This window comes from Lissotriton helveticus, chromosome 9 (genome assembly GCF_964261635.1).
Source record: "Lissotriton helveticus chromosome 9, aLisHel1.1, whole genome shotgun sequence".
Taxonomy (NCBI): Eukaryota; Metazoa; Chordata; class Amphibia; order Caudata; family Salamandridae; genus Lissotriton; species Lissotriton helveticus.
This window is the reverse complement of record NC_136070.1, coordinates 682,360,436-682,382,884: the sequence shown is the minus strand read 5'-3', so window position 1 is coordinate 682,382,884 and position 22,449 is coordinate 682,360,436. Positions and strand designations below refer to the sequence as shown.

At 41.4% G+C, this 22,449-nt stretch overlaps 1 protein-coding gene across 1 annotated transcript in view; it reads right to left on the bottom strand.

The window, feature by feature from the left end:
- LOC144783244 (maestro heat-like repeat-containing protein family member 1) overlaps positions 1-21,918 on the bottom strand; it is a 29,833-nt gene extending 7,915 nt beyond the window's left edge. Inside the window, exons 1-7 of the mRNA XM_078662325.1 lie at positions 21,799-21,918; positions 19,996-20,118; positions 14,047-14,209; positions 12,488-12,586; positions 11,152-11,273; positions 5,245-5,391; positions 976-1,068 (exon numbers count right to left, since the gene is read on the bottom strand). Of these exons, the coding sequence (XP_078518451.1) occupies positions 976-1,068; positions 5,245-5,391; positions 11,152-11,273; positions 12,488-12,586; positions 14,047-14,209; positions 19,996-20,118; positions 21,799-21,918 (867 nt within the window). The remainder of the gene's footprint in view (positions 1-975; positions 1,069-5,244; positions 5,392-11,151; positions 11,274-12,487; positions 12,587-14,046; positions 14,210-19,995; positions 20,119-21,798) is intronic.
- Between the last annotated feature and the right edge of the window lie 531 nt (positions 21,919-22,449).

The window sequence follows — 22,449 nt, the reverse complement described above, 5'->3', positions numbered from 1 at the left end:
TATATACTGTTTATTATTAAACCTAGAGATTTATGACATGTGATGTTTTTAAACCTCTTTGTATCAACCGTTTAAGCATTGGGTTTCCTGTTGTTGGGAATGTCACAGAGAGTCCAGTAAATGTTATATAGAAAAGTCTGGATGGACAATTGATCCTCCGAGATAAGCTTTGTTAGCGATTATGTCTCTGTTGTAAACCATTGTTATTTGGTAAGACGTTTCTCTTTCAGGTCGGTATCCTTCTCTGTTACCTATTGTGAGAGTCATAGTTGCAGAGAGGTGGGTTTATGGGTGGCTCCTGCCTAGTACCTCACTACGCTGACAGTTCTGACATGGTTTTTGCAATAATCTTCTTTCTTTGCATTCTTGATGACAATTGGTTCATATTGATGAGACTCTGTGTGTTGGTCTGGCATGAATCACACTGAAATTTGTCATGTGTCGGGAAAATGTTTAAAAATGATATAGTGGGAAGGAAAAGTACAAGGCCATTAGAACTTTCACCATCTCTGACTACAGGATGACCCAAAGCAATATAATATGGAAGCTCACATCTGGGTTGCACGCATGAGCAGATTTTCATGTTTCGTTTTGTTCATTTGCTACCATTTGGTGATCCTGGGTCTACATGCGGGGATCTAGTTCACAGTAGGGAATACCTGGGGGTGAATAAGTGAAGATCCCACACTACCAAGTAGCGGTCTGAATAAATACCTGCTCTGATTGCTTTCGAGAGGCATGACCCCTGGTTACATCGAAAAATGCAAATGGCATATGCTCTTTTTTCAGTTGCTGAGATTGCACAAGGCTTTTTATGGATTATAATTTAATATTTTTTCCCAAATGTTCTCCTTTAAAAACACTCTTGCTATAAATGGGAACAATGTGGTTCTTTTATTTGTTACAATATGTTACATAGGAAATGACTGTTGTTTCCCACTGCGATACTTTGTATATCCTCATGTATATACTTACCAGGTGATGCAGGGCTGCAAGAACATTTGGCACAGTTCCATTCAGGCCTCTGCAATTCTTAGTAACAGCTGCGTGCATGCATAACTCAAGGGTCTGTAAGGAGATAAGAAAACTGGGGTGAGGCCAAAGGGCAATTTTAGGAAATGGTGATGGTCAGTGGTGAGTTACAAACTTTAAAGTGTAAATTCTGTATGAATGCCAGAGTGAGTTTGTGTCTGAATGAGCTCTCATGTGTTCTAATTCTTAATAGACATTACCACGAGTACATGTTGACAGATGACCATTCATAGGTTTAATTATTTCTTCTCTGGTTTGTCTGTTTTCTTGACTTGCTGTGCTTCACATAGTAGTGTTCTCTGTTGGCATCAGATGTTGGATTGTGGTCTATCAAGGAACCACAACCAAACATATGCAGCATTTAACTGGGGCATGCCCTAACACATAGCTCAGAATCACTACTTGTCATTGTAGGCCCTGTATTCCTAGCCACTCTTGCTGATGGCCCTTGTCTCGGTTGTCCTAATTCTCTTGGTGGTTCGAATTCTCTTGGTTGTCTGCTGCTCCTGCTTCTTATGGTACTGTTGTCTAGATCCACTTAACCATCTTAGTCCCTTCCTCCCTGGTCTTGGTCTTCCTGTTCCTGGTCCTCATGCTGGTATTGCTCTTGATGGCACTAATCAGTTTTGTTGCTCTCCCTTTCCTTTTTTCAAATCCTCATTCTGCCTTTGCTACTCCTGTACCTAGTCCAAATGATGTTTCTTCTTGTGAATCTCTTGATGGTTGTGTCCTGATCCTCCTGGTCATGGTCCACCAATTCTCTTGGTGAACCTGGTAATCCTAGTGCTCCTGGTATTCTTAGTTGCCTTTGTCCCTCTACTCCTGGTCATTCTCCTCTTCCTGGTCTCCCACCTGTAGACTTTCATCTTCATGCTCCTGGTTTACCAAGTCTTCCTTTTTCTAGTTCTTCTAATCTTTGTGTTGATTTTCATGCTCTTCTTTTTTCTAGATCCCTTACTCCGGAACTTCCTCTTACTCTTCTTTCCCCTCTGCCACCTCGTAGTTTTCCTCAAACTCATCCTCCTGGTCTTCATCTACATATTCTTGGTCCTAGCCTCCTGGGTATTGTTCATTGTTCATAAGTGGCCCTCATCCTCCTGAGACCATCCGTCTGTTGGTAAACATTATCTTCACCATGGTGCTTCTTGCTGTGCCTGTCCTAGTTGTTCTTCCTTTTGGTCTGAGTTCTATTGGTCCTCATGATCTTCCTTGTCCTTATGTTTGTGGTCCTGCTAGTCCTGGTCATCCTCATCCTGGTACTCTGAATCTTCTGGTGCTATTCCTCCTAGCGGTCTTGGTGTTGGCCTTCAGGATGGTCATGGTGGGGACTGTTGTTCTGGACCTCCTGACCTCCTATTTCTCTTCTTGGTCCTCCTCCTCTTTCTGGTCTTCCTCCTCCTGGTTTTCTTCTTTTTTCTCCTACCTCTTGGAAGTCCTTTTCTTTGTCCTCCTGGTCTTGATCATTTTGGTTTTCTTAGTTCTGGGGCATGGTATTGGTCCCCTGTTGGTTCTAGTGTTCCAAATCCTTCTGGTGGCCTTGAAGTCCCAAAACTTCATGGGCATCTTTGTAAAGAAAATGTATGGAGTTTTATACAGCGTGAACTTGACCCGGTATCGGGTGTCAGAGCGCTTTACATAGCACCAGTTGCATTACATGAGGACACATTCCTTTTTTTAGGCATGGGAGATTAAGTTATTTGCCCAGAATCACAGGATGTTCAGCGTCATTGCCGAAACTCGAACCCGGTTCCCCAGATTCAAGGTTAACTGCCCTAGTCATTGGGCCAACTCCTCTCCCCACTTGACCCCCTACTAGTCATACTCATGGTCATCTTCCTTCTCCTCATCCTGTGTGCGGTATTTGTAGTGGTCTAGGTTCTCCTTGTGGGTATGGTCATCTTTTTCTTCTTCTGGTGGTCTTCGTCCTCCTGATAGTCTTCTTTTTCTACTTGGCCATCCTTCTCCCCTTTTTTCGCCTTCTGGTTCTGGTCCTTCTGGGCTTCCTCATTCTACTTCTCATCCTAGTTTTACTGAGCCTCCTCTTTTTCTTGGGCTCACTGATCCTCATGTCCTGGTGGTCCCAGTCATTCCTGGTCTTTGGCTGGGTGATCCTCCAGGTCTTTCTCATGGTCCTCCTGCTATAGCTTTCTCTTTATTTTCCTGGACATCCAGTCTCTTGTGTTCTTAATCCTGCTGGTGGACCTGGTCCTCCTCCTCCATTAATTCCTCCTCATCTCTGTGACCTCCTATTCATTCCCCTGGTTCTCCCTCTTCATCCCGGAGGACCTTTTAGGGATCTGCCTGCTTCTCCAAGTGCTCCATCTCCCCAATATATCCTCATACAAAGTCAACCAGATAAACCTCCAGCTAGAGGGCACACTGAGATGTAGCACGGGTAGATGGGCACTACTGAAAGGAAATCAGCTCCTTGTTTTCTGTTAGATAGTACAATACAGTATTAATTTGGGTGCTCTTCTAAGCCCTGGATCCCAGTGCCACTGCACCTGTTTCACTTTTAACATTTGTGGACCAACGTTCCTCAATGTCCCCCTTGCAGCCATGCAGACTGTGTACTAAGGGAGTACAGAGGTGCCTCATTGTGGGAGCATTTGCTTATGAGAATCTCAGGTAACTTGGAGGCATGAGCTTCAGGACAAAAGATGTGTGCCTAAAAACTGTTTTAGGAACACATTTAGATTCACCAATGCTAATGAGGAGAATTCTCACCTACAGGGAAGACTCAGAAGAATCATCGGAAAAATGGCTCAAATTAAGTGCATGGTCAGTATGTCTTACACAAAATTTTGTGATTTGTTTTTGGTTTTTAGCTGGCTTTCAAATGTTTATTCCAAGTGGAGTCTGTCAAAAGAAGGCCTGGTAAGGAAATTTGAACATTTTGTCCTTTGAACTGTAAGTGATCAGACCCTGCAGAAACTGGCCCACTTAGAGCCTCGGCACTAATCTTTTATTCTAAAGCCTCTCCAAACAATATTTCTGTGGAAATGAAAATTGGAAGATTCAAGAAGTAATGATCCCAATAGTGTTTTTACCAAGCTCTACGTCTCTCTTGCTTTTTTAGCAAATACAGTATGAACCCCAGTATATGTGGACTATTTCCTTTGCTAATGTTTTTTTTACATTTCACATAGCAACCAAAAGTAGTATTCAATAATGCCAACAAATTATTGATTACCAACATGATACAATTCTAGGGCCCCTCTTAAAATTCACTTGTTTTACCTGTATGTTTGGTCACCAGGAGTGTAATGCAAAGTCGTTGTGCTCTTTAGTGAAAGTCCTTTAAACATTTACTTGTGGTATCCAACTTGTATTTCAAAGGGTATAAGCAGCCCCTCAGACTAGAGAAGATACAATGTCCCTCTGTATGTTCTAAGCGGTCACTGAGGCTTCAGGATGCCTCATAGCTGCTCAGGACGTATCGCTGGGTTCTAGTGACTGAAGATTTGCTGTTCTGTTGTGATTAATGCACCAATATGGGACGTCAGTATGCTTGATTTCACTTAAATAACCAAATTTGACTTACCCAGTATCACAACAAGTGGAAAAATTGCAGCAAGGTTGATGTTCTTTTTTAATTCTAGCACAATTGTTTGGGTTCACATATTTCCTTTATTTATCCCGATTTCATATGTAACAAATAAAAATACAAGTTTTGCTTCTCAAGCTGTCTTCACAAATTGTGTACAAATCAGAATTTAGCTGGTTCAGTATTTAGAATGATTGCTTGAAAAACGATATTCACCGTAATCCCTTCATCTCTCCACTCAATACACCAGCTCAGAGCCGAAGAAATTATCAGAGGTGAGTGTGTCAAATAGTGGGGAATTACAGTCTGAATTGATGTGGTATTTCCATTTCTCATGGTTACCTTAGGGGCAAACTTGGAATCATGCATTTTTCCTGTAACTCAAAATTACTGATACTCAGAACATTGGTAGTGTCAGGTGTGGAATACCAATATGTTGGCCCAAAGTGCACATGATGGAGGCCTGAACCATTGCACAACTCCACCTGGGGTGTAAGTGACTCACCAATGGAATTCTTTAGTTCTGTATTTGGTCCTCATTTCTCAATAATGTATTATTTCATTGAAGCTAATTTCTAACTATGGGATAGGGTGTTCATTATGAGTGGATCACTTGGGAATGGTTGCAGTGGCAGGCATGGACAGCAAATCGAGGTCACACTCACCTTGAGCAAACGAAATGCCATATCAGCAGGCAGCTGGGGTTGGAGGCTTTCAACCTCTTTAACCAACCATGGAAGCTCTTTATCTAGTTGCTCCTCTGGCAGGACGGAGGCCAAATGTCCCAGAGTGGTGATAACCTGTCCCCAGACCTGTTGAGATAAATGTATTTATGTATTTATTTAGAAAGGTTTAGTATTTCGCTGGCTACATCCATGGGTATCAGAGCGCTTTACATAAGTATGAAGATAATACAGTCGGAAAGTATCTGAAGAAATACACATCATAAAGTAAAAAATACAGTAATAAAGTGCGGTGTTAAGTTAAAATCAGTATAGGGAACAAAGTAAACATAACATTTTGCGTTGGTAAATAAGCGACAGAGGGAACTGCTTGAAGGAAAAGATATAGTGCGTACAAACAATTATTTACAGCAACAAGAGGATTAACTACTTAGTTAGTGTATATAGGAAGCAGGTTTGATGTGCGCGGAGGGGTGAAGGAGTGGAAGGAAGGGGTCACGGAGATGGGGAGGGGGCGAAAGGGTAGGGGAGGGGGGAAGATAAGTCAGGGGGGAGGACGAGGGGTGGATAGTTGGAAGAGAGGGAGGAGTAGGTGAGAAGCAGGTAGAGTTTGAGGTCTTTTTTGAAGCTGAAGTAAGAGGGGTTCCTGCATAAATCAATAGGGAGGGTGTTCGATATGTTGGGAGCCTTACCTGAGAAGGAACGAGATTGAGAGGCTTTCTTTTTTTGAAGAGGGGGACGAGGAGGAGTGTGTTGGTGCTTCTCAACTGATGGGAGCAGCCTGCTATTTTGAGTTTGCTTGAGAGGTAGATCGGGGACTTAAGGTGAAGGGCTTTGAGTGTAATGCAGGCAGTTTTGTAGGCAGATCTGCCTTCGAGAGGATGCCATTTAAGGACTTTAAGGGAAGGAGAGATGTGGTTGAAACGTCTAGTGTCCGTTATAAGTCTGGCCACCAGGTTGATTATGGTTTTGAGGGGGGCAAGGTGGACTTTGGGGGTTCGGGAAAGGATATTGTTGCAGTAGTCAATTTTCGAGAGGACTAGGGATTGGAGTATGGATTTGAAATCTTCATCTGGGATGAATGGTTTAATTTTGTTTGAGCTGGCGGAGAGTGCAGTGTGCTCCTTTAGCCTAGTTTTTTTTATATGGGTATTGAGAGTAAGCTTATTGTCAAAGGTAATGCCCTGAGTTTTAACTGTTTTGGATAAGGAGAGTGGGCAGTTGAGGGCATTGAGATCGAAGATCCATGATTGGATAGGGAGTGAGTTGTTTTCAGGGGGGAAAAGAATAATTTCAGTTTTATTAGGGTTGAGTTTGAGATGATTGGAGTGGAACCAGGATTGGATCGAAATCAAGGTGTTATTTAGGTGCAGGACATCAGAATGGGATTTAATTTTACAGTATAGTTGAGTGTCATCGGCGAATAGGTGGTAGTTAATTCTGGCTTGTTTTAGTATGGCAGTGAGTGGTTCCATAAAGAGGTTGAAAAGTGCTGGAGAGAGAATAGAACCTTGGGGAACACCACGAGAGACTTGAGAAGGGTTTCAGAGACAATTTTTGATTATGACTTGTTGAGTTCTATGTTGAAAATAGGAAGTGAACCAGTTAAGGACAGGGCCATTAAGGCCAAACCGACATTTGAGTGTGTAAAATAGGGTTGTGTGGTTGACAGTGTCAAATGCAGCAGAGAGGTCGAGGAGAATGAGTAGGGAGGACACACCCGTATCCAGTGCGTGGTGGATATCACCAACGATTTTTAGCAATGCGGTTTCAGTGCTACAGCCTTTATGAAAGCCGGATTGTAGAGGGTCAAGAAGGTTGAAAGTGTCAATGTGTTTGTCCAGTTGGAGTAGGGCATATTTATCAAGGGCTTTGGAGAAGAGGGGGAGGTTGGAGATAGGGCCGAGGGTGTTAGGATCATCAGGATCAGCTTTAGGGTTTTTGAGAATGGGGTTGATTTGACCAAGTTGGGGGGAGACTATGGCACACCCTGAGGTAAGGGAGGAGTTGATGATATTGGTCTAGTATGGGACAATGACATGTTTAAGATCTTGGAGAAGGTCAGAAGGGAAAGGGTCTTTTGTGTGAGAAGACAGTTTTAGTTTAGACAAGATATTAGAGGCTTCAAGAGAGAGGGAAGAAATTATGCCACGAGGCTTTGTTTTTAAGTTGCTGGTGGGCGGGGTTGGTTTCATGTATTATTGCAGCAGGAAGGAGTGGGGATGAAACAGGGGGCAGTGTGGCTAAGGCGGCGAGTACAGGGGCGGCTTCCGGGGTACTCTGTCAGTTGGGAGGGGTCTGAATTTGTGCAAAGATTGATCAATCTTGCCAATTTTTTCAGAGAAGTAGTTGGCAATTTCTTCACATTTGGTAGTGGAGGCTGTAAGCTTAAGGGGGGTAGCGAAGGTGTGTTTTCTAACAATGTTGAACAGTTCTCTGGGTCTATATTTGGCACTTGAGAGTTGCGAACAGAAAAAAGATGCCTTTTCATTAAAGATGTGTTTCTTGTAGGAGGATTGGGCAGCTCTGAGGAGGGCAAGATGGGAGGGAGAAGGGTCTAGTTTCCAGGTTCTGTCAGTCATTCTGAGAGCACGTCTTTCTATGTTGACGTCTGAGTTAAACCAAGATTTAGAGGGGATTTTTTTAGTTTTAAGTTTAGATGGAGCTATTTGGTCTAGAACCTCAGAGACCGATTTATTGAAATGCTCGGTGAGCTCATTGGTGATAAGAAAAAGAGGGGTGAGGCGAAGTTGAGCTTGGAGTTTAGACTCTAATACTCCTGGTGGGATGAGATCAAAGTTTCAAATTAATTTCACAGTTATGGTGTTTTTCGGTGGGGGGAGCGGGGCCGCGGGGAGATTGTGAAACGAATGAAGTGGTGGTCTGACCAGTCAATAGGGATGATGTTGGAAAGGGAGGCCAGGTCATTGTTAGAGATGATGACATCAAGAATGGCACCTTTAGAGTGAGTTGGGGAGAGGCAGAGTTGTTTGAGGTTGTTAATCTCTAGGAGATCGGAAAGAAGTGCAACTGAGGGGTTATCTTGTTCGTTCCAGTGGAGATTGAGATCTCCAAGGAAGAGATTTTTGGAGTTAGAGAGAGAGGATTGAGTAAGAAGGTTGGATAATTTGTCTACAAAGTGAGGAGTGTCACCAAGAGGTTGGTAGATATTGTGTAGGTGAATCGGGGGAGCACCTTGGACTTTGAGTTCAGCACCTAGATATTCGAAAGTTGAGTAGTCAGTATTCTTGGCAAGAGAGAGTTGGAGTTGGTTTTTAAAGATTATAGCTATTCCCCTTCCTTTCCCCACTGGTCTGTCCTTTCTGATGATAGAGTAGCCAGGGGGGCAGAGTAGGTCAAGGATGGGTGATGAGTGATCATTCAGCCATGTTTCAGTGAGGAAGGCGATATCAATAGCTTCACTCAAGATATTTTCAGAGATTTCGGATGCATGGCAACCGGCCGAGCGGCAGTTGACAAGCATACAGGTTAGGGGATAAGGGTTAGTTTTGAGGGGGTGGGAGTAGAAGATGGTATGTTGCCGGGTAGTCTGGGGGAGCTAGGAGAGAGGGGGATTTCTCTAGCCCCCAGTATAACTAGAATGAGAGAGTGAGGGGGCAGAGATCTTTAGGTGGTGTTGAAGGAAGGTGAGAGATTTCAGCTGTATGGCAAATGGTCGAGTGGCCATTAGCAGGCATACAGGTGAGGGTGTTAGGGTAAGTTTTGGGGGGAGAGCGGGAGTGGATGGTGGTACGTTGAGGGGGGAGTCTGGGGGAGCAGGGAGAGGGGGGATTACACTAGTCCCCAGGATACCTGGGATGAAAGAGTGAGGGGGTAGAGATCCTTAGGCGGTGTTGAAGGAAGGTAAGATTTGCAAAGGGCAGAGAGGTCGGAGTTCGAGAGACCGTTCAATGTGCGATGAGGCCTATGAGTACGGCAGCGGAGGGGAGTAGTTCTCCAGTGTTTGGGAATAGTGACCTTTTGAAAGCCAGAGTAGGGAGAAGTAGAAGTAAAGTAGGGGGCTCTGGGGTTGAGGGATATAAGTTGTTTATAATCCTCTTCAAGCAGAGAGAGTTTGGTCACTAAGGTAGTAATATTTCGGTCAATTTTGATGAGTGTTTGGGTAAGGAGGGTGAGCGGGGGAACAGAAGGGGCAGGGGTGGGGAAGGGTGTATTTTCAGTATTGGTTGGTAGGAGGGAGTTAATGTTCTGGGAGGGAAGGGTGTCGGGAGTAGGTGAGGGACGAAAAATCATGTTGAGGGATGGAGAGGGGTGTGGAGGAGGGCGGGGCACTGAGAGAGGAAGGAGAAAGTTTTGAGTAAGAGGTTGAGATGAGTGTGGGGAGAAATAACATCAATGTTGGGAGAAGGAGTGTGGTTAAGAAAAGGGAGGGTCGGAGAAGGGTGTGTAATAGAGTGAGGGGCAATGAGGGGTATTTTAGTAGTATAGCTGGGGCAGGAGGTGGGGTTGGGAGTTGGAGAGGTGAGAATGGGAGTTGGTGGGAGTGTTAATAGAGGGCGTGGGATTTGGTTTGTTCGTGTGCAGGAGATTTGGGGAGATGCAGAGTGAGTTTGGGATGTCAAGGGGGGATTCAGCAGAGAGCGATTGATTAGAAGTAGAGGCTTGAGAAGGGGAAGAGAATGAGAGGATAGGACGAGAGGGGTGTGAGGAGGGGTACCATCAGAGTTTGGGGGAGAAGTGTGTTAAGAGGATGAAGAGTAGGGGAAAATGGGCAAATAGAGGAAAGAGCAATATGGAGGACACAGGTGGTTTGGGTGTTAGAAATGGGGTTATGAGTTTGGGGGCATTGGTTATTAGCATAAGTGAGGGTAGAATTATTGGCAAGCGTTACACCTAAATTACACCTGGTTTTCAGTACCCCACACTAGACATTAACTACTAAAAAACATGAGCCACATGTGGAAGTAGGTGGTTCCCTGTAGAGGCAGCTGCACCGGACACCTGTTCTCCAGGAAGTGGTGTTGCCATACAAAGGCAGAGGCTTGTTTTTACTGGCAGTATAAAAAACTAGACAAGACTGATTCTGGAAAACAGAAATCTTATCCATGATGTGTTTCCACAAATACTTCAAATATATTATAATCCCAAGTTGATTAATGAATTTAATATCGGAGTAATTACCTCCAATTCCATTTTTAAAATTGCATAGACCCTTGGGTTCACCGCCATACCCTTCCTATTCCGTATTCCTCACAACCCTCTCTTGCGTTATTTGGATGAGAGTTCTACATCCACTCTCTCTGTTTACTCCCCCCTCCACTTTTGTATTGTATATGTTTTCCCTGCCACCCACCACGTCTCTCACCTGTTTTCAACAATTCCTACTCCCCTACTTAAGTCATCTCTTCCCTGAAGCCCCTCACTACCGCTCCTGCCATTAATCCTCAATACCATTTTGAATCTGTACCATCATTTTATCCCAATACCCATTGTTCTCCTTGCCTCCACTACCTGTTAAGATTGTGGTAGACGTAAAACAGAGACTCCTGCAACTCCGATTTTATTAAATTACCCTAGAATCTCACTCTGTCCCTTTCTTTTTCAAAAATACTTATTACACTTACTGTTCCTTAGTACTTTAGTATTATAACATGGTTTAGCTTTAATTTTGTTTCATATAGCTGCCTGATATGCATTGGATACTTGGTATGGTACAATACAGGTTTTTACACATTTTAGTAATCTACAAGAATAGAGATTGCAAGTCTGGATCAAGAGAAGGAATTACATTTTGTTTGTGTTTCATCAAATGAAGTGCATATGCAAAGGCAGAGGGAGTCTTGTGTATGAATCAGTCTTCTCACAAAACGGTACAGCTCTAATAAATCATCCTCTGCGCTCTGTTATTTACCCACTTTTCCAACTCACCTCCTGCAGACTGGGGATGGTTTCAAGGAGAAAGACCTTGCAGGCTGAGTAGGCTTCAAAGAAAAGTGTGACTAGGGGAGCATCTACAGAGGCAGCAAACTGGCCTGCTAACATCTCAATGACTGCAGAAACATTAAAGAAAATCACAGTTAAAGATCAAAGGCTTAAGTGTTGTATTTTTCTGCACATTCACCACCTTGCCTGGTAGGACATACTGAACAAAAAACAGTGCAATGTGTTTGCTGACAGCAAATTATTTTTTGCATGAATTAGACTCAATAGGTTTTCTCTGACTCTCATGGGTCATGTAATGGTATCCATTTCAATCCTACATCCTATAGTACTTTTGTAGCATTCTAGATTCTAGACATTAGATGGAAATAATTCCACATTACTGCAACTCACTGTATTGAACTCAAAAGAATGAAAGGACAAATATGTATCACCAGGGTGCTTTCTACTTAACATTTTATGTGGTTAACAAAAAAGTGTTGGTTCGGGTATCACCAGAGTAAAAAAAGTGGTGTAATGATTTTGCACTTGCTCCTCAGGAAGGAAGAAACTGAACCAATTTAATCTCATGCATCTGAAAAAACACTAATTCACTCAATTTTCTGTTTGAAACATAACAAAAAGTGTGGACTCAAATTTCCCCTTTTCCTGTCCTGTTATTGTAAATGTTTAGTTGGGAGCAAAACTTGCTTCCTGCATTCTCTAATTTGTAAGTGGTAAAAAGGGTTAAAATATATTAACTCCATGATTTGCATCATTCAAAACTTTTACTTAATATGGTGCTTAGTTTGCAATTGTGTGAGCTGTAGGTTGCAGCGAGATGCCTGTGCCAATGAAATGAACAATTACCTCTTGAAAATGATGCAGTTTGCAATGGAGCAATTTGTCCACCAAACTCTAAATCAGGCCCTTATATTTTTGTTACTAAAAATAATAGGTTTTTCCTGGAGGTGTGCTCTTCAGACATGAGATGTGTTCCCCTTCTGACATGGCAAACTTGACACAGCAGCTCAGCATGCAAGTTCAATTGGCAGATGTACTAGAAAGTCGTGGAGTTACACTTTATGCAGACCAATGTTGCAGTTGAATTCTGATTTGGGCCACAAATGTGACTTCAATGCAGATAAGTTATCAGTTGTTGAAAACTATGGGATGAATATGGACTATTATTCTCTGCACCAATCAGACATAAGAAATTGCATCTCTTTGCATGAAGGGTGCTCTCTGCAAATGTTACAAAAGGGAACTCAATAAAGGTGTCCTTTCCCCACACTCCCCCAACCATCATACAGAACCCCACCCTTCCACCAGCACAGGTACACACCAAGGCTAAACCAATATTTCTGGTTGACTGTAGAAGCAGTCTTCATTACAGGATAGAAGGTTCTGAGAACCAGACCCAGGTGTGATTCAATTTCTGGTCCTGCAAGAGAAAATAAAAAAAAACATTATTAATGAAAAGAAAGACGAATACCAACTTCAAATGATGAGTGTGCTACAAAGCTCATGTGTTTGTTATGATACATATTGAAAAATAACTTGATGCATGGCTTTCTAAATTTTGCACTCAGCAGCAAATGAAACTTCAAACCTCCGAGGTAAAGGGGAACCAAATTTCACCAGATTTGATATAGGAAAATTGGCGCCTTTCTTTTTTGACAAAATGACTGCAACTCCTTTTTAACATGGCTCCCACAAGTAAGACCTAACTACAATTTTTACATCTTGGTGCAGTTGATGAATTTCTGCATCTACAGCAAAGTTTATACTAACTTTACAGGAGAAAGCAAGTAGGGCGTTTAGCCAAAACATGCTCCAGGCAAAGCAACTTTTTACAGCTCATAGAAGGCAATCAGCCTCCATCAGTAAGCAGAAAAGAAAGTTTCACATTGTCTTTACCCTGGATTCCCTGGATTCACTTGCACCTTTTTATAATGGTGATGAAGGAGAGCGGAATTATTGCAGGGTTGCTGCATTTTTACAGAAATCCAAAATCCTTGTACGAAGAAAGGCTTCATAGTTAAATAGTTAGTTGGTGTAGAGCTGTTTAGTTTTTAACTGTTTTTTAGCAAGAGACATAATGAAACAACACCTGTAAGGAACATCTGGTGCTGGTATATGGTGCTAAAATGTGAAACTGCAAAGTGAAAGGACTACGAACGACAACAAATCTAAAACAATATGTATCATTTTAACATAATAGCAGCAATACATGTTTGTCCTACAAGAATTGCTGTCTGTGGACCCATATTTAAGATGCAACCATTCACTTCAAAGGCCTATTGCTGGAGCTCCATATTTGAAGCCTCCTGGTAGAATTAGCACTGAGATGTTTGTTTCTTTAATGAGCACTGTCTATAAAGTAATCATCTTAGAGTTGATTTGATTAGCCATTATGACATGGGGTCGCAACATATAGTGTTGCTGTTATATTTCTTTCCTGTTCATTGTCAATTTCCTCACAAATTAAGTGTTTCAACTATGTGGGTTGAAAAGACAAAGTCATGGGCTTCTATTCTCAAAGCTACTATTTGTTTGAAACATATGTAGAAAATAACTTAAATATACCCTGCGTGGCTTCTTCCCACTTTCAATTTGCATAGAAATGCAATGCTAGTGATTGACCCACTTTCAAACACCACTGTAAAATGTATTAATCCACCATGGGCTAATACAAAATGTGAAACAATTTGGGACTAGAAAGAAGAAGCCAACATCTGTCAGGGCATGCTTCAAAGCCAACTATCTGTGTATTTGAGTGGTGTGATGACATGAGCCAAAGTCAGATAATACTATCTGCATCCAGACCTAAAAGCAATGTAGAATCTGTTAGATTGCCACAGATCACAGTGTTCCACAACAACATAGCATTTTTGAAATTACCGTATTGAATTGTCATTTGATGGATGGCCCAAAACACAATCTCTTCTTGAATAGATGGCACCATAAATAGATTCACAATCCTAGAAGATATTGACATTGGTATCCCCTTGGTAAGAGCAATTTGGCACATTAAAGCCATCCTTTCCAGTTCAGCAGAATTCTCCTAAATATGTAGAAATATAAAACATTGGTCATTTAAATGATTTATGACAAACAAGACGAGATAAACAAATCCAAAACAAGAATTAAGTACAAAGTATCAGGTATGCAGACACTATTGTGAAACAGGAGATGCCTAAACACATCATTAAGGGCCTGATTATGAGTTTGGCGGATGGGATACTCCGTCATAAATGTGATGGATATACCGTCCACCATATTACAAGTTCCATAGGATATAATGGAATTGTAATATGGAAGACAAGATGTCCCTCACGTTTGTAACAGAATATCGCTGACTACCAAACACTTAGGGCTCGATTCACAGAACTAACTTAAGACAAAATCCTAAACTTACTACCATTTTGGTCCTCACAGAAGGCACTTACTCATTTTGGTTCGCCAGGATGTCAGTGGACGTTACTTGAGTTGTTACATTTATTTTGGTACCTAGAGTTTCCTTCTAGGTACAAAATGGTTGGTTGATGGCCATCCTCGGTTTGACAGCCGTTTACCAAATTTTGTGAGACATATGATTTGGAGGGTGGTGAGAATGACTGTGGTGGTGCAACGGTTGTTAGTCAGTATGTGGGGTATAGGTAATATTGTGAGTTTGAAATGTTGGTGGCATTGGTTGATAAGGAGAAAATAGTGTAAGATTTATAGGATATCTGGTGTAGGTGTTAGTGTAAGGCATAAAAGGAGAAGAATTGTAGGTGATGGAATGTAGGCTACTTAAAAGTTTACAAAGGCATGTTTCTTATTAGTGGATTAAAAACAGGGGTCTCCAACGGGTTAGTCGCAAGTTACTAGTAGCTCGAAGGCTGCTACTGAGTAGCTCACATATGATAATTGCCTGTCAACAAGCTTGAGGATATGCAGGTGCCATACAGATGACAAAACTATTTAAAACACTGTACCCGTATCTATGATTTACTCAAAAGCTGAGAGGGCTGGATGATGCAGAATACCCTTTTCTGAAAAATAATTTCTTCTTTTTCTACTTTCTTTCTAGCCTTTCTTTCCTTTTCATTCTTTTTTCCTTGCTTTCATGTCTCTTGTTCCTGTCTTAATGTATTTTATTCCCTCTTTCTTGCTTCTCTTAATTTCTCCTTCTTTCTCACTTTCTTACTATTTGTTTACATTATTTCTTCCTTTCCCTCTTTTGTTGTGCATTCTTTTTCAGTTCTCTTTCTTTTTGGCAAAAGTTTCAGATTGCCATATTTCTTTCTTTTTTTATATTTCTACCTCTAGTTTCTCCTTTTCTTCCATTTCCCCATTCTTTGTTTCATTCATATTTGTTCTTTCTTCTCCTATTTCAATCTCTTAATAGTTTCCCTATTTTTCTCTGCTTATTTCTTTTCCAGGCTAATTCTTTCTTCTTCATTTTTCTTTCTCTCCTTGTTTCTCTTAGTAATTATTTTCTTTATTCTTTCATTCTTCCTTTTTTCTCCCATGTCTGTTTTTCTCTGTTTATTTTTCTATCTTCCACTCTTACTTGCTTTCGCTCTTTCTTTTCATTTGTCCTAACTCTGTCTTTTTCAATGTCTTTCTTTCTCCTCTTTTTTCTCTTATTGTTTCTTTTTCTCCCTCCTTTCGTTCAATCTTATCTTTTTTCTCTGCCTTCATCTTTCCTCGTCTGTTATTCTTTTTCTGTCTTTTTCCTTTCGTTGTATTTACTTATTGTTCTTTTTTCTTTCCTATCTTCTTTTCTTTTATTCGTCAACTACTGGCCTTTTCTTCATCTACTACTGACCTTATCTCTTTCTTTCTGTTTTCTTCTAATTTCTTTCTCTATTTTTTTTTTTTAATTCCTTTCCATAGTTTTCTTGTTGTCTTTTTTCTCTTTCCTTCTTGGTTTTTGCTTTCTCTATTGTGCTCTTCATTCTTTCTACTTCTGCTTCCTCCTTTGCCATACCTTCTTTCTTCCCTTCTTTTCAATCATTTCTTTCAAGGTTGGTTTCTTTATCTTTCATTTATTTTCTTCCTTAATTTCCTGTCTTGTGCTCTTTACTCTGATTATCTTCTCCTCATTAGTTTTCTCCTTAATTTTGTTCCTTTTTCATTTCTTATATTTCGCTGCCTCTTTCTTCTTTCTTTCTTTCTTTCTTTCTTTCTTTCTTTCTTTCTTTCTTTCTTTCTTTCTTTCATTCTTTCTTTCTTTCTTTCTTCTTTCCTTTCTTTTCCCCTCATTCTATCATTCTTTCCTTTTGTTTTTCTTTCTTTTCTCTTCCCTGTAATGTTATGGTATGTTAATGAATTTGTACAGCACTTTGCTGCCCCGGGCATCCCAGCGTTAGTTCCAGGTCATATCGTGGTAGGAGAGAAGGGGTTGAGAAATAGGCCAGAAATTCCCAAGTCTTCACTGCCTTCATGAAAGCCCAATGATTCTGGATACTCCTGATGGTCGCCGGGAGCATGTTTGAGAAGGCCGGTGCCTTATCTCGGAACGAGCGCCCTCCTGCTCTTGCTCTTCTGACTCGGGGGGAACAGATGCCAAGTTTAGCTCTGCAGAACACAGCTCACAACTTGGGGCTTACGGAAATAATACATTGATAGGATAGGGGAAGTAAGGATTCTGTGTGCAAAGCACAGTGTCTTGAAGTGGATTCTCTTATCCACTGGGAGCCAGTGCAATATGGGAATAAATGTAGCAACTGAGCAGAATCTAGGGAGTGCGAATAGAGTTCGCACTACGGCATTTTGAGCCCTCTGAAGTTGTTTGATACCTGTTTTATTAGAGCCCAGATAGAGAGAGTTGCATTAGTCCAGTCTAGAGAGTAAAGTAGACTAGATAATGATCTGGCATGTCTGTGAGTCAAAGAACCCAGGCAAAGGCTTAAGTCCTCTTAAAAGTCCAAAGCAGACAGCTGCCACTGATTTCATCTTTGCTTCGAAGGACAATGCACCATCTACCCAGACACTCAGATTGTTTTACAGCCTCCTTGGGTAAGGGGGGACCCTAGCGAGGTGCGCCACCAATGATCGCCCCCATATGTGGGTATCTCTTCCTAAAAGAAGAATCTCTGATTCGTTAGCATTCAGCTGCAGAGAGTTGGCTGACATCCAATCCGCAACGACCAGCATATCATCATGGAATTTGATCAGACTCTAATTAGAGTTGTTGGAGAAGGAGATCACGAGCTGAGTAACATCAGCATAGGATACTAATGAGAGCCCCTTGTATTTTGCTACCACCACATGAGGCTGTTTATAAATGTTAAATAGCCTGGGGCTCAGAGCTGTCCCGGGGGGATACTCCATGACATACAGTGTGCACCTGAAAGCAATAAGGGGAAGAAACAACCTGAAATGCTCTCTCTGAATGAAATGACGTAAGCAAGGTTAGGGTCGTACCTCCAAAACCTATCTCTTGTAAGCACCGCAAAAGGATCTCAAGTAATACTGTGTCAAACGTGGCACTTAGATCAAGAAGGAACAGAGTAGAAGTGTTGCCTTCATCTAGGGAGTCCCGCAGATTTTCAGTACCCCCCAACAGGGCATATTCGGTATTGTGATGGGATCTAAAACCATTGGGAGTCCAAGATTTTGATGGACCACAAATTTGGTTAAAATAGAATTGATGTAAAATTCAATAGTTTTAGCCAGGAAGGGAAGAAGGGACATGGGATGAATGTTTTCTGGTTTAGATACATCCAGAGTAGTTCTTCTCTTTTTTCCCTCTCCATTTCACACTTTTGCTGTTTCAAGAGCAAAGGGACACAACTTACCCACAGGGACCCCAAATATAAACCTTTGTGATACATCTCCTATTCTATTAACACTTTAGGGTCCCTGTATCTGGAATGAGTTACTCTAGGGTATCTAGGTGCAGTGTTTACGTTATTTGGCCTCTGTGTGCCTTTATCACTCCTATATTAGACAGAAGCTCAGAAAAGGGTGAAGTCACCTGAATTAACGAGTGTTGATGGCAGTGTAGACTGCATGTGGTGGTGAAGGAACTATATGCTAGCTAGTCGTACCTGATGTAGTTTGTGTTGCAGGTGTGTAGAACAGCAAACATTGGGATGTAGGTTTCATGTATGTTGTAGGTATTGAAGGTGCGGTATGTAAGTGCAGTGTTGGTGCAGGTTAGAGTTTACCTGGTGGTGCCAAATGTCCCTAAAATGTATCAGAGTGGCATGCTTACACTAATTTGCATTGCATCATGGTGGTCAGTACACTCATTTTATAGAGGCAGACCATTCTCCATGGTTCCTTCCTAGAGACACTCTTTAATATCAATAAAATAATTCATCCTTTTGAACTCTAAAATGCCACTACACCAAACTAAATGGCCCGGAATGATTAAACAAATACAGCAAAAAAAAACAAGATGATGGACAGGGTCAAGACTGATTTGCATATGGCCATGTCTGAACTGGGGTGGCTTGGTGAGCAAAATAACGATGGATTAAACCCAGATCTGTGACTGGGGGTGAATGTTTTGCCATTGTGCAACATTCCGTCCATCATCTTGTGTGTTTTGCTGTTCACCCTATGTGAGAAGGGTATGCCCAGACGTGGGTCCCGTGCTCACTAAGCCACTGGAGTCAAGCTATCCTAGCTGAAGACCGCTGATAGCCTGAAACCAGTCCTAGGATGCTTGATTCCGGTCCAGGGAAGACATGGCTTGACAGTTCGGGCTGGACTGTTCCCATGAGGCACAGGGTCAAGACTGATTTGCATATGGCCATGTCTGAACTGGGGTGGCTTGGTGAGCAAAATAACGATGGATTAAACTCAGATCTGTGACTGGGGTGAATGTTTTGCCATTGTGCAACATTCCGTCCATCATCTTGTGTGTTTTGCTGTTCACCCTATGTGGGAAGGGTATGCCCAGACGTGGGTCCCGTGCTCACTAAGCCACTGGAGTCAAGCTATACAGGCTGAAGACGTCTGATAGCCAGAAACCGGTCCTGGGATGCTTGATTCCGGTCCAGGGAAGACATGGCTTGGCAGTTCGGGCTAGACTGTTCCCATGAGGCACAGGGTTCAAGACTGATTTGCATATGGCCATGTCTGACCTGGGGTGGCTTGGTGAGCAAAATAACGATCGATTAAACCCAGATCTGTGACTGGGGGTGAATGTTTTGCCATTGTGCAACATTCCATCCACCTTCTTGTTTGTTTTACTAGAATATCTTTGTCAGTATATTGTCTGGCATACATATTCTGTACTAAATATTGTTGATAGAAGTTATCACCACATTTCGGTCAGGATATTGATGTCAAATGATATTCTATATGTAATATTCCAATATATAATCCTATTAATTATTACATTCCCACCCACTGTAAAACTCAGTTGGTTCTCTCTTTTCAAGAGCTGTTTCTTGCAGCTCCCACGATATTACCAATCCTGTGGTACATCCTACAAAATCCCTTCTATTGCCACTGGGTAATTAATTAAACTTTTTCATGTCAGGAATATCTTGCTATTTGTTAGTGCCCCATTGGATCTCCCATGCATTTCTTCAGCTGGGCTCTCTACTCACATCCATTGTGGCATCAAGATAATCATCCTGTGTAAAATATTTCAGAATCTCTGGGAGAGCCATCTGTATAATCCTGTTAACAATACAATGGCACATCTGCTGGTTTCCATACTGACTACAGATAACAACAGAACTATTTGGGATACTAAAGGTCTGACTGGATGATCAGTAGTAATTCTGCTTTGCCACACCAGTAAAGATGCAGTGTCTTGCAGCTCCTGCCCTGAAGCTCCTGAGGTTTACCAAGATTGAGTGAATAATTACCATCTGTCGGTGACAACCTGTTGCTTACCGAGTACTTCAGGATGCTGTCCAGAGTGTCAGAAGTCACCAACATGTTGCTCTCTGTCAAATCCCTTTGAGTGATGGTAGTGTACATACAATGTACAATAGCTAGTTCCTGCAGGGGTGTTAACTGGGTAAAAAGCACATTTTATGCATCTGAACAACAGGGTCAATCAGGAACTTATTCACAAACTGTAACATACTATAAAATGCTTTCCACAAAACCTATATCTGAAGACTTCTGCCTCCAACTCTTTTACCTATTCTACAAGGAGATCTATGCCCTTCATGTATACCTACCATTTTTTTCTATCTGTAGGAAGGATAGGGGTGATTGGCTGGGAAATGGGGAACATTTATTATAAAATGGGAGCGATTTTTGAAAAGGTAAGTGGGTAAAGGAAGGATTAAAGAGGTGTTTAGGGAGGGACAAACACCTACCCACAAAAAGGTAAGCTTGTTGATATTCACAAACTGTACTTACTTTATTACTTAAGCCATAAAGGTCATAAAACAGATACAAATGTTTTTCAGCCCAGATCTGGAATAAGTGCAGAATCACACATGGCAAACCACTGAAATTGCAACACCATTCCATAACAAATAATGGAGATAAGGACGTAAAATAAAACCCAATAGAAATAAATGTTAGAAATACATGAACTTATTTTGAATTTAAAAAAAGATATATCTATATATCTTTCTATATATAGATCAAGGCTTCACAAGCCGAACGCATAGACGTTTTGTCTGCCACTTGCTACGTTTCATTACATTTCATTTTGTTTCATGGAGTGCCTTCCTGGGTGATTCTTTCTGAGCAGCCCTCTTTCCCCCTTTGCTATTTTCAAATCCCCCTACTGGGATGTATGATGGTGTTCACATATAAAAATACACTCTTTTAAGATGTTCCTTTCACTGTAATGCAAGGCCTGAAACAGGCAATGCCGAAATGCGTCTACTTGTTAATTTAAGAACAAACTGTGATCCCTTGAGTGCTCTGTGTTGTCCCATTGAACATAAGTTGTAGTAAACCATGTCAGAAGATTTTAAGCAATAACACTGACTCAGGCTAATCTTTGGAGAATGGTTGTACATGTATATATGCTTGGAAATGGTGAAGTGACAAAAGCAGTAAAGTTTATACAAAGTCTAAGATTAAATGTACATATGTGTGTTGTGTGTGTGTTTCCTTTTGCACTGGTAATCATTGACCTTTTTCTGGTGCTTCATTTTTCTCAACTATCCATACCCAGAGGATGAACAAGCCATGAATGCTTGCTCTCTCAGAAATCTCTCCTTTATATGACACTCAACATTAACGGGTCGCAGGATGCTTGTTTCGGGTGCAGGGAAGACCTGGCTTGGCAGTTTGGGCTGGACTGTTACTATGAGGCACAGGGTCAAGACTAGTTTGCATATGGCTGGGTTTGAACTGGGTTTGCAAAGTGAGCTAAAGAACTATGATGGATTCAACCCAAATCTGTGACTGGGCTGAGTGACTGAGGGTTTCAGCGCTCTGTTCGTCATCTCCTTGTGTTTGCAGAAATGTGACATAACGCTGCAATATCGCACAATAACTTATTAATACTGCACATCATAGCAACACACTGCACTATGACCCAATACAACCTAACCTATTACAGCTGTACTTCACACCACACAGTCCTTCACAGTTCAGTTAAGCCTAGAATGTCACTCTACAGCACTACACAATATAACACAATGTTAGACAACCATATATGTAGCTAAAGCTCACTGCCTCTCATTACCTTGATTGTCATGTAAAGCAATGGAGACTCACAGATACCTTTTTTCGATGTTCCAGGATTTTACAACACGATAAAATGGTCTCATCTGGTTTGACAGAAGCAGACGTATCCAAAAAGCCCTTAAGGCTTTCTATGTCCAAGCGCCGGACCGATTCCATCAGTCGAACTGTAATGACAACCCCAAGAAACAGACACATGTACGAATAATGTCTAGGCAGATGTTGCTCTTTAGTCATTTAGAAAAATGTATCACAAGACATTTGTAACTCGCAGCGCAATCTGCATGAATTTTTAAAGGTAGGATAGATGTCCTAGATTCATTTGTGCTTGTGCAATTTATGTTGTATGTTATTTTTTTACGGCTTGATTACATATGGAATGTAAGTGTTATGCTCACTATATATATGTGCTTATGAACTACTGGTAAAACTAGTATTGGCATAGGTAATAGACCTCAACCCCTAAATTGGGTTGCCACCTTTCCTTCCAAGAGAAAAATGCAGTAATATGTTGATGTTTTAAGAGTCTGCAGAGGCCCAAAATAGGACTTTAAACACAATTGTATGTATTAATTAGCAAAATGACTCTTCTGTCTTTGTTTACTTTAATCATTTGTCATGGATCATTAACTCACGCATAGAACACATTTAAATTGGTTTTCTATTTATATTTGCTCTTTGAAGTATACA